The sequence below is a fragment of the Platalea leucorodia genome (assembly GCF_965183815.1).
Source record: "Platalea leucorodia genome assembly, chromosome: 4".
Taxonomy (NCBI): domain Eukaryota; kingdom Metazoa; phylum Chordata; class Aves; order Pelecaniformes; family Threskiornithidae; genus Platalea; species Platalea leucorodia.
In genome coordinates this window covers 114,295,241-114,308,193 of record NC_138826.1, presented here as the reverse complement: position 1 = coordinate 114,308,193, position 12,953 = coordinate 114,295,241, and the positions used below count along the sequence as shown (strand labels likewise).

At 37.6% G+C, this 12,953-nt stretch overlaps 1 protein-coding gene across 1 annotated transcript in view; it reads right to left on the bottom strand.

Annotated features, from left to right (window-relative positions):
* Positions 1 to 12,953, bottom strand: part of CCDC146 (coiled-coil domain containing 146) — a gene marked incomplete at its 3' end in the record, with an annotated part of 83,304 nt that overhangs the window by 23,732 nt on the left and 46,619 nt on the right. The window contains 6 exon segments of the mRNA XM_082310991.1: positions 468 to 695; positions 2,026 to 2,099; positions 3,106 to 3,282; positions 3,823 to 3,880; positions 11,565 to 11,710; positions 11,714 to 11,774. Of these exon segments, the coding sequence (XP_082167117.1) occupies positions 468 to 695; positions 2,026 to 2,099; positions 3,106 to 3,282; positions 3,823 to 3,880; positions 11,565 to 11,710; positions 11,714 to 11,774 (744 nt within the window).

The window sequence follows — 12,953 nt, the reverse complement described above, 5'->3', positions numbered from 1 at the left end:
CTCATAATTCAAGGGAATATTAAAGAGACGAGTAACCAGTCCCTACTGAAATTCACGAGTACCTGGGCGCAGAAATCTATGATCCTCATTTGAAAATGAAAATACTGACATTTTTTTTTCTTGCTCAATTTACTTTCTGTGGGTTACAAGGAAAGAAATATATTTTCACTGGAGAGAGAAACCCTCTAAAAGATTTCCCTTTCAGAGCAAAATCCAGTTTCACTTTCCCAGGATTTTATCAAATGCTTATGCTTTTTGATGTTCTTCTTCAAGCCAGATTCTAGATTCCAGTAGTTTATATAAACAATTCTGAAGGCAAAAACAAGTCTGATATTGATAATTTCTAGTCCACACTAGTTGCAGCATAAAACTTGAAAACATAAGCAATACAGAAGAAAAAAGAAATAGATCTTTGAAAACACAGAATTGTTCACTCATACTATATGGCTTATGTCTACTACTCTAACCTGTCTGATAGGACTGCTGATTCCTTCTCTCTGCTAATTTCTAGTAATTTTGTCAAAGTAATGCATTCTTGTTCTTTGCTTTCTAGCAAAATTTGTTTCCCATCCACTTCCTTCATTACATCTTCTCTTTCTTGCAAAATCTCTTGGGTCCTTTTTTCAATGGCTTTCAGGGTACCATTCAACTCTTCTATTTGCTCATTAAGGGCTTCTTTCTTCTTCTCTGCATCGCTGTGGATGTATTTTAACAAAACAGTAGGGGTTCACATTTCCATGCACTTATTTAAATGGCAAAATGTAAGTTTTGATGGACACACAAAATCATTTCAACACCACAATTATCTACATTATATGTTTGAAAGCAGACTACATACAGTGAAAAGCTTCAAATGCCAATACAGTTCAACAATAAAATTAAGATGGCCATGGGACTAACAGGGGGCTTAGCACCATGACAATATTAAAAAGACTTCTAGTAAACTGATTTCTGTCAAAATTACTAGGTACATGGGTGTGACACTTCTAAATATTATTGCCAAGGCTGGAAACTCTAGGTAGTTCATTCTGTGATGCAACACAAGTAGAAAGACTCATTTACATGCTTCATTAATAACAAACTACACAATGTACTAGATTTTTAAAATTGCTTCTCTGTAATACTATAGGAAAAACTTCTTACATTTATGATAGCAGAGTTGCATTAAGCAGAGTAGTGGGGAAAATGTAGAAGACAATCATTATACAAGTTTAAAAACTGAGAAATTTAACATAGTCAAACAATTTCTATATTACAAACAGGGACTGCAAGCAGGAGGCACAGAAACTTCAGTGTAACCCTGTGCCTGAATAGGGTACAAAAACCCTTGTTCATCTGGAAGGCACTTGGATCTGTGAGTGACCTGGCTGAAACTGCACAGTACTAATTAGATTTTACACATACAGAAAGCAGCACGTCATGCTTCAGGGGAGAAAAAAACCCGACTATGCATAATGGAGAAAGAAAAGGCTGGCTACTGGCTTACATTTTCCCAGTTGGAATACTAGAGACCAGAATTCACATCAGGAACTTCCAGCAACACACCTCTGACTAAAAAACTGGTACAGAAGTACCACGGGAAAATGATTATTTAGCTCAGGCCAGACTGTTAGCTGTGAAAGCTGCTAGTTTCACTGAAGCCAACACAGATAAGTTAATATACAGTCACTGAGGACTAGAAACTATAAAAATGCCTAATCACTAGATTACACAGTAACACTATTTTCCATTAAAAACCTACTAAGTTGTTCTGATATATAGTAACACAGCAAGCACAGTAAGACAATTAAGCAATTTTTGACCAAGCTTTGTTCTAAATTTTTCTTTGTTGTACTTAAATTTACAATGTTTCACTGCATATACTATATTTTTCAGTGCAGTGCATGGATTTTAAGTGGATTACAGATGTTTTTTTAAATGCTGATGCTAATTTTAATCAACAACTATACTCAGCTGTCTCTGCAACAAATGGATGAAAATAAGTTATACATTTATATATTAAAGAATTATTTATTAAAAGCATACATTTTTTTCCAATTTATCTTTTCAGTTTCTTTTCCAAGTTGTGCTGGAACACCAAGGATCTTAACTAGCTCATCCTAGTGATAAAACAGAAAGGTTAGATTAACAGGCTCAAAATCTGGTGAGATTTCATAGAAGTAATACTCGCCTAAAACTGCTGTGAAAATGGGCAAGAAACATATTTTCAAATTACTTGAGCTTGTCCCAGGGAATTGTAGCTGCTACTTTTGAAACTAAACATAGATATTTACCATTTCATTATGTCTGCAAGATAAGAATTATACTTAAATATTATTAATACATCTGATTGTTATCTATACCATGGAAAGGAAAGCAGGAAAGACCTGGGTATGTTTTTTAATTCTCAGTATAAATCTGTATTAACTTGGATCTGAGCATATGTTAGATTAGCCTACAATAACACAATATAGCAAACGTCATTATAGAAACAATTTTTTAATCAAACCCATGATTCTTATTATTTCCTAAAGGAGTAATAATGGATATGGCACAGCAACATGTTCACACCTATTGAAAAACGATGTAATATATAACGTAATGCCATCTAATGAATTTGGAATGACAAATAACACCCAGAAGATTCACCATTTCCTTGGACAAAGCATGTACCCATATAGAATCATAGAATCGTTTAGGCTGGAAAAGACCCTTAAGATCATCAAGTCCAACCATTAACCTAGCACTGCCAAGTCCACCACTAAACCATGTCCCTAAGCACCACATCTACATGTCTTTTAAATACCTCCAGGGATGGGGACTCAGCCACTTCCCTGGGCAGCCTGTTCCAGTGCCTGACTGCCCTTCCAGTGAGGAAGTTGTTTTTCCTAATATCCAACCTAAACCTCCCCTGGCGCAGCTTGAGGCCATTTCCTCTCATCCTATCACTTGTTACTTGGGAGAAGAGACCGACCCCCACCTGGCTACAGCCTCCTTTCAGGTAGTTGTAGAGAGCAATAAGGTCTCCCCTCAGCCTCCTCTTCTCCAGGCTAAACAACCCCAGTGTACACATACATGCAAACACACACACACAGATATACATACACACAATTAATTTTGTGTTACTTTTAAATTAGCCTGCTTCTCCAGAAGTTTTTCTATTTCCTTCTTATCTATTAACTCCAGCTTTTGCTTGGATGAAACATCTTCCTTTATTGCATTAATTTCTGCTTTCCTTTGGATTACTTCTTTGCAGAGCTCATCACAGTTTTCTTTCAATTGCTTAATTTTCTTATCTGTTTCCTTTAAAAATTAAGTAAAAGATCAGATTAATTTTATTTTCCCTTTTACATGTTGCAAGCTTGTGATATTAAAGCATCATTAACACTGAATGATGGTAACGTTTTTACAACGAGGTATGAAATATAATTTTTTACCAGCTGTGTGTTTCTTCTATCAATAACCAGCAGAATTTTATTTCCAACAAAACCACATATATTCATCAGGATTTATGACTGCAAATGTATTTTCCATACTCACATCCTAGAACCGAAAACCTGCAGCTATCTTTACATGCAGTACCCATTCGCAGTAAAAAATTTTCTTGAGTAAACTCAAGAAAATCCGTATCTTTTCTGAATCAGTTATTCATTGCTCACCCTACAGTTATCAAGCCTGAATGATGTAATATAAAAAAATATAAAACCTACCTCTTGATTTTTCTACGTATTCCAGATTTTAAATGAACTCTAGAGCTACACACTGTGAAAACATTTTCATTGATGTTTTTATATGTTAGCTGACAGAACATAAAACATGGCTTTTCTCATGTTTTGTACTTACCCTTTGTTTTGGAATTCTTTCATATTCATTTTCCAGAAGCCTTTTTTCTTCTTGCAAACTACACAAAAATCAAAGCAGAGCTAAAAATATTAGTAATATAATAAATATCAGTATAATATAGTAAATGGTAAAAAAGTATGGAAGCCTAACTTGTGTTAGACTAAAATGTATGGCAAATTATCATCAGGGACAATTGAAAGTTGTCCAGATTTAAAGGAAGGTTGCTGACTGGTAACTGGAAGTCCTGAAAGACAGGTTGTACATATGCAGGTTTTTTCTAAAGTGCACACATCTAAACTTTTGAACCTGATTCTTCTTAGTCTTACCACCTCCTGCAGGGATACGTTTATGCCTCAGTCACCCTTGTTTTTATACTAGCAGAGTATAACAGGTCAGATGGCACCCTACACCCTACACCCACAGTTCCTCCCAACCTCAGAAAACAAAATTTTAACACAAAATTTTAACACAGAAAACTGAGGCAAAAGGAAAGAGGAGGTGGGTTATAAATACCCACAGCGACATCACACATCAAAGAAAGTGCAGTTGCTAGTGAGAAACTTTCTTCTTCCTTTGAGTGATTGCTCATGCACATATTCACACTGTAAACAACTCTAAGTGAAGCTCCTCAAATCTGAACAGGTTCCTGTGAAAAAAATCCTGAAAAGTGACAGGCGATGTAGACTAAGTCAATGGGGTGCAGTAGAAAACTAAATTGAATAGCCATGGTGATTTTAACCTATATCCAAAACTATGTTGTAATTTAATTTCAGGCAACAATAGAGAGAAATGCCGAAGGAGGGAAGGAGGAAAGGAAAAAATAGGAAAGCTCTTAGATCTTCTGGGTGTATTTTTAGTAATGTTGCCCTGAGAAAGATGAAGGAGGGACTACAAAAGTGAAGCTGAACTAACAACTTTGTTAGATTTACAATAGGGAGCTTTTGGGTGGCAGGTAGGCAAACAGTGCCAAATATAAAATTAACCTTAGTGAAGAAATACGTCAATACATCCCCAGTGCATGCACGGAACAATTCTGCACCTATAGGAGGTAAAAGGGCTCCAGCAGTCTGCATGCCATCACAACCAAACTGAACTTAATTAAGTCCTTCTGCTGTTGATTGGGAACAAGGAGGCAGGTTCTTGCAATGTAATTAGTATCTATGATGACATTTCTGAGTCTCAGGCTATAAAGGAGCAAAGATTGCAGCTGGGGAATAGGTGGAACAGCCAAATTCTCTGTCCCAGATATAGCAAAAAATCAACTTCAGCACTTAAAGTTGTGTTTGTAACTCCAGCTGAGGATGTGCTGGTCAGGCTACCTTGAGACTCAGAGCAGTCTGTTAGAATCAATAACTCTCTAAATAAGGGCAGCATTAACAGAAGGGGACAGGCTTTCATGAAATAGCTGTGTCACTTAGAGCTATAAACTATGGCAAGGGAGTCCTGGGGCACCCCCACGACCCAAAGCAGCTATTACAGCTGTCTCTGAATGTGGTGGATACAGAAGATAGGCAGCTGATCGGTATTGCTTTTTTCCTTTGAAACCTTTCAGCGGCAGCCTAGCACTTTGCACGGTGGTGGTGGTTCAGGCTGCAGAAGGTGGTGGTCATGGGGAGAGAGATGAGTTTCCTAGCAGCCAGCCTCATGGAGTATTTTGCAGGTGTACAGTACAAGTACATCCGAGTAGAAGGAAACACCATAAGGTGATTTCTTCTTTGCTGCAATGGGGCTCAGGAACTACTCCTTTTATGTTCCACTGTTTAAAGTCAATGAAGGAGAGCACAGGGATCAATCTGCATTGAAAACTGAGCTACTTCGATTCTGCGATGGCAGCTTTGGTCTGCTCCTGTGTACTGTGCCCATAAGCTACAACTGAGTATTGTGTTGGAGTGACATGCGGGCCAAACAAAATATTTTCACTTACCAACAGGTTGTCTAAACGTATACGTAAGTTAATAAGGACAATTCATATCCCCAACACATTTTGGCAGGATTCCTAGTTGGAATCCTTGGGACTGGCATAATCACACTAATTACAATGAATGTCCACTCTGCACAAATACCTGTAACTGTCTGACTGCCACAAAAAGAGGTTAAATAAAGGTACTGCATTGCTCATGGTCAGTCCGTGCTGTGCCCTCTTTAATATCATGCCAGACGATCAAAAGAGCAATCCCCCAAATCAGGAGGGAGACCAAAGTTGACACTGTTTTTGTTTTGTCACATTCCTTACTCATGAGGACAGACTCCCGCGGAGCCCTTCCAGTTTCACAACAGAGACTTGTAAAACGATTTGAACACCTCATTTTCTGTGACATAAACAAAGGCAACACTGAACAGCAAGCACCAAGTTAAGTTACCTTAAGGGCTGGCAGACCAACTACTTCCACACAAAAACCAGTGAAGGTGCCAAAAGAAAAAGGGGGTAAAAGAAAGAAGTTAAATCTCTCCCTTTTGAGCAATGAGTTTGGTCCAGCTGCCCGTATCCAAAAGTTAGACAGGTACCCCTATGCTAACATCCCCAGGCTTCCTTACCGTCGGGGATACAACCAGGATCTGCCAAAGGGCAGGTCAGCTGACATCCCAGGTACCTATTTTAGGAAGAGATAAATTACCGGTTGAAGATAACATATTTCCCTCCATTGACTGTAAAGGGAGACCAGGATGATTAACACAGATTAAGAAATCAAATCAGATTCTTCAAAGATTTTAAGTTCAGTCTCTGATTTAATAGCTATACGGACGCAGAAGCTTAATGTAAGGTAAGCAGAGAAAATCTGATCTTTCCATTTAGCATTTGAATCTTGTAATCTGTGATATATGGACATCAGCCTCATGACTGCCTATTAATTACTTAGACATCAAGCACAACAACAAACAAAATAGCTGCAACTGGCATTAGGCACTTATAATTCCCATTGTTTTACAGACCTTCTTTGATGAGTGTATTTTTCAGCATCATGTGGTTTTTATTATTATTATTATTATACCTATAATGACATACATAACGAAAAGAAGATGAAACTCTTAAAGTTTAAACATTAATGTTTCTCACATTGCTTGGCTTATTTACGTGAAGCTTAATAGCAGTACTGTACATGAAAAGCTATCATGGATGAAGATGTAATGAGTTAAAAAAAAGCACTTGGAAAATTGGACCGTTAATGAAAATACATTCCGGACTTTTCCCTGAGAGATGTCTACAGCTGCAAACTGACACAGAAATACAAAAATTAAGTCAGAGAGATTAAGAAATGTAGCGGTAGTTGTCAACAGAGGTCCATTTCAGTTCCTCAGCTCACAAAATAGCCAGAACATTGTTATCATTACTAATCCCATCATGCAAGAAAGAGAACTCCTTCAGCTACTCTGACACATAGCTGGGATTGCTGAGGAATCCATAGAAGGCGTCCAGCACCTCACAACTAAAATCTAGTGACCACAAGTAGAAGATATCACAGCTGACAACCTGCCACACGAGATTCCTGTAAGGCTTTTCACTGTGCTTAGTTTGTATGTACTGGAGAATGCAGTCACAAGACCAGTTGATAACAACTTGGACTGCAACTCAATTTATTTTGCTTATGACTTGTAATTCTTTACTAGAAAAACTATGGGCAAAAGCTTAACTTTTCACTTTTTAATTATCGAGTGACTAATCCTGAAATAATTACAAGCATTGAAATAATTTTCCATATTTGCAATGCTTCTACAAGGACAAACTCAGTTTTGCAATCCTGACTTACATGCAATAGCATGCAGTACTTCAGTGACTAGCCATTCTGCTACCTGCACAAATGACTGTGAGGGCTGCAGATTGGAGCTAGGTTTTAAAAGAATTTTGTTTTCAAGAATCAGGCACCTTGAACCTCCCAAACTCCTGCTATGGAGAATTTCATTTCAAATTAATTGCTTACTTTTAAATATATAGTTTAGATGACAAATTAATTTAGATGATAAATTTATTATTTCTCAATAATAAACTATTGTTCATACTATTGCCTGATAAAGAAAAGCAGCTCTTCTTCATTTTGTCTCACAAACCAGGACTCTAAGCCTTACATGGACATTCAAATGAGAAGTTTCCTCAAGCTAGAACAAATTCTTGCTGATCACATCGATCCTTTTCCTTGTTCTTGTGCTAATCTGATTTTTTGGTCTATATTCTTATTTACTGAGGCACGTTCAGTCCCAATTATATGAAGAAACTTCACAGCCCTGAATGCAATTGTACCAGAACTGAATTGGGATCACTGTTTTTCCTCTTACTTTATTACATTTGCCTAATAGTTTTTGAGAGGAAGAATACTCCTGGGGTCAGCTCTGACTTTGGGGCAGTGACCCAAACGTTATAACCTCGGTAAAATCCTTCCAACTGTTGCTCCCCTCCTGTGCTGAGAACATGGGCAGACACACTAGCAACGAACCCAGTACAACCATACAAGAGAACAGAAATACAAACCAGAAGAGGAGGGACACACGGACAGTGGGGGTACACCACACCCATGCAATCACCCTCAGGGTGACTTCCCTGACAGCTAAGGTGCATCAGAGCTGCTTCTGAATACCTCTGTACCTATTCAAGCTATGAAAAAAGTCACGAAATTTCTGAAAACCAGCTGATACTACAGTGATGAAAGCAATTTAAATTTGCTCTTGGAATGTTGAATACTCCTTGGAAAACTACAGAATTAAAACAGAAGATGAAATATCACCTTCAGCTGTTGAAAAAGTATCTGATCTGGAAAAAAAAATTGTTTACAGAGGCAAGCAAATAGGAAATGAAATATGGAAAAGAGAACAGAGGATACTAAGGGACGTTGAGACAAAAAATAACTTTGCTAATGTTATGGTATATCCATATGACTCTTCAAGAGAAGTTGTTTACTGTTAGATTTAAATCTGAGTGCAAAAAGTGGTGCTAAGTGCCCTTAGCTGCCAGAGAAAGTGAACTGAGGGAGGAAGTGAAGGCAGCAGAGACCAGAGATGCTTCAGGGAAAGAAAGGCTTGCAGAAACAGGGAAGCAGAAGAGGCTCTCGCACTTCCAGCTCAGCAGTATTTCTGAGTAGACAAGATCCCAGACTTCTAAGGAAAGGATAAAGCAACAGATAAGAGACACAGATATTCCCTTCAAAAGCTTTTCCCCTCCATGTTCCTGCCTGCTATACATAAGAAGGTAAATAAGCAATAGGTTTGTTTTCAGACTAAACAGCCATTAGTCATAATTCCCAAAGAGAAGTTTACTTGTAAGTGCCAAGCAGAGCTTGGACTGTATTAACACAATTGGACAACAAGGGAAACTGTGCTCCAGAGAGATCAAGGGCCAAGAGAGGTTGGACCATGAGTTTCTATCCTGAGAAATGAAGGAAACCAAGCAAACAGCAAACTTACAACATCTTTGATGCAGCTTCCCCTCTATCTCCCCATGCACACAGATATTTCAGAAGACATTGCTTTATTATTTGCATAAAACCATCAAGCATATAGATCTTCATTTTACATTAGTGTTACTATTAGATCACCTGCTACTCACAACTCTTTCTGGACATTTGTTTTCACTGCCTTCCACAGGCACCAATCCCATCCCTTCTTTACAGACACATATTCACAGCCGTTACCTGTTTTTCTTCATAGCTCATTGCTCATTTCCCCACTACATTCACTCATCCGTTCCCCAAATAGATATGTATTCTGCCATCCCTGTTCATTCCACATACTCCAACATTAAAATCCCTCTCATTCCTGGAAAGCAGTATCTTCTCTCCCAATAAACAGGTCCACACGTAACCAAGGCACATCCTCCTCACTCCACACCCACAACACACGTAAGACCCAATGCTACCACCAGGCATGAAACAGATTTCAAACAAGAAGCAACTAAATAATCTGTAGCTCTTCAGTTTAGAAAGTTGGCAAATTTGGGGGGGGGGGGGGGGGGGGGATATGAAAGAGATCTATTAAACCATCCTGCAGCAGTGAAAATGAAGAGAGGATCGGATGTTCACTGTCTCATCCAATCCAAGAACTACAGGGCATGAAACGAAGCTGGTAGGAGTCAGGTTCAAAACGAAAGGAGGTGGCAGTTCTTGTATAGTTAATCTGTGGAACTCACTGCCCAGGGTGTTGCAATGCCAGAAGTTTGTGTAGCTGAGGAGGAGACGGGAGAAGTTCAAGGAAGAGGGGTCAGCTGAGGATTCCTAAATACAGAGGACTGTGTTTGGCTCATGAAATCCCTGCATCACTAATGGCTGAGGGCTGCACTTTTGGTCACTGTTAGATACTGCGCCATATGGACCTCTGGTCAGACTGTACAGCTGGTTTTGATCTCATGCAATACGTAAGACCAAACAGGGGAAGTTTCTTATTAAAGTGAAAGAACATTTTTCACAGTATGGCTGACCCAAACAGTGTATTTTTAATCTGCAAGATAGGATATTCAATTCATTTACAAGAATTAATGCAGTAAATGTGCAAGAGTAATCGAAAAATTACCTAAACTGTGTTTTGTGTAGGACAGAAATCTCCTTTTGACTAGAGGTAGAAAATAGAGTATGAGTGAATATCCTCTAAACATATAAACCCCCATGATTTTTTGGAAAAGTGATGCAAAATCAGTGAAAAATGTTCATAAGATACGAGAACAAATGGGTAAAAAGCATGATATTTTGAAGAGCTCATTTCTGGACTGCTGGGAAATTGCAATAAATTCTGTATTTAATAATTACTTCAGGAAACTTCATGTTGCTTAGTTATCTCATAGCAAATAATTTTTTCCAGATGCTTTCCATGTTTCTTTATTTCTCCCACTCCCAATTTGCTTCTTTCTCAAGTTTCTTTCTCTCTTAGAGCAAACATTTGGCTCTAAAAAAGAAATCAAGAAAGAACTGCCAGAAAAATCTGCTCTATGCAGTTTGTACTGTGCCCCTGCTCTCCTTGCAGAAAAACAGTTTTAACTGCTGAGGTGCTGACATCATTTATTTGCATTTATATACACCAACTACACTATGGCTGGATTGAAGATGGCTAAAAATAGCAAGCACCCCACAAAATGAAAATATGACTTCATTTCCATAGGTACATATTTTTAAAAATGCAATAGTACTATTTTTTAGTAATTTTACTATAAAACTTCAAGTACAACACACTCATATATGCAGATAATTAAAATATATACAGTATCAAGCTTATTCTGGACATTTTTCCTTTTATAGAAATGGCAAGTATTCACTTCTTTCACAGCAAATTTCTCATTTTTCTGACATGAGAATATACAAATACTTCTCCTCCTTTAAATACCTGAATAGAAAAATTTGAATAAACTGTGCCTCTGATGTTAAAAATAGCATTGGGTCTATTTATGACATTGTTTCCATAAAATTCCAGTCACCAGGTCTCTGAGACACTTTAATAATTTGTATTAAAGGTGTCCTAGACGAGAATTGTTCCTGTTAATTTTGCCTACCTAAACATGAATCATGCAATGTAGTACATTTTAAACAGCATTTCAAAGGACACTGTAGCATGCTCTAAAATTAAAATAATCTACAAACCTCACACCAGGGCAATTTTATTCATCACTGAAATGTTGCTGTTACTAGGGAAAGTTTGTGGCAATTTGTTTAACAACAGCCATCAAGAAATGTGTCCATGTAAGATGGAGAGAAGACTGAATTATATTCTATGCTCTTATCTTTCTAGATAAGCTATGGTAAAATTAGCAGCGTTTGACCACTATCACCTACCATTCCATCTTGAACTGAATTTCATACTCTCTTTCTTTAATAGCATTGTATTCATTTTGGCAACTAAGAAGTTGTTGCCTTATTCGGGAAACTTCACTGGAGGATTCTTCAGGGAACTTTTCTGCTTTTTCCAGTTCATGTTGCTGTTATTCCAGTTCTACACTAAGACGTTTGGCTTCCTGCAACAGCTGGATCTCAGTTTCCTGTAAACTACATTAAATAGAAAAATTTAGAACTAGGCAATGAGAAGCATAAGCTTTGTATTTATAATTCTTTACCTACCTATGATATTTAATCCAAGGTTTTCAAGATGAGATGGGACTAAGCCCTGAATAATCTAGTCTGACCTCCTAGTTGACCCTGCCTTGAACAGGAGGTTGAACCAGAGACCTCCTGAGTTCCTTTCAAACCTGAATTATCCTATGGTGCCATGAGAGCAGTGGAATCTGATGTTTTTTCGGCATACTTAGAGTTGGAGTGGGATTCATCTCATCTAATTTTAACCAGATGAAAGACGGTTAGTTAGTCTGATATATTTGTCTAGCACCTCCTAGAACCAGTGAAGAGACAGGGAATCCTTTTTATCCTAAGAAGAGCCGAAGGCTAGACCTGAATCAGCGTGGGGACCGTTAACAGGGAAGCACTCACCAGGACAAGGCCCAGTCTGGGCTACATGACACCTTTAAGTTCTTGGTAAATACCAAGACACCTACCCAGTGCTGAATTGCATGTTGCTATTGCTGTAGTGTTATCAGGATGCGAAGCAACTTGTTTAATGATACACAAGCTGCAAGTTATCTGATCTGACTTGTGTCACCGAAGTCTAGCTTCACAGAAACAACAAATTGTAATAGTCTGTCAATGTTAGGAGACTGGTATTCATAATATACTTAGGAACTTACACATGTGGTGATAGCTGAATAACAGATCTTAAAGGCTGTTAGTAAAATAGATTGATTATTATGAAAAAGTCTTAAAGGGAATTACAGTATGAAAATTCATATACAATGCCCAACATATAAACCTGTTCTTTATGCTATAGAAATCATTGTGTATGCCTTCTCAATACTACTACATTATAACTTTTGTATAATGGTATATTAAAATTCGTCACAAATGATGTGGAAGAATAAAGAACTCTGTCACTTGCCTTTTATTAATTAAAAATATAATGCAACTTAATATTTTTTTAAAGGAATTGAGAATCTCCCATATTGAGAAACTATACATAAATTTTATGTATAGTTGATGACATTTATGGCTTAGCAACAAGAACAAAATTATGCAACACACAGAAGAATAGAGTTGAGATAGTAACTATAAAAACATAAAATATACAACAGACTATACTGCATAAACATAGCTGAAATAATATAGCAGAAGAAGGTT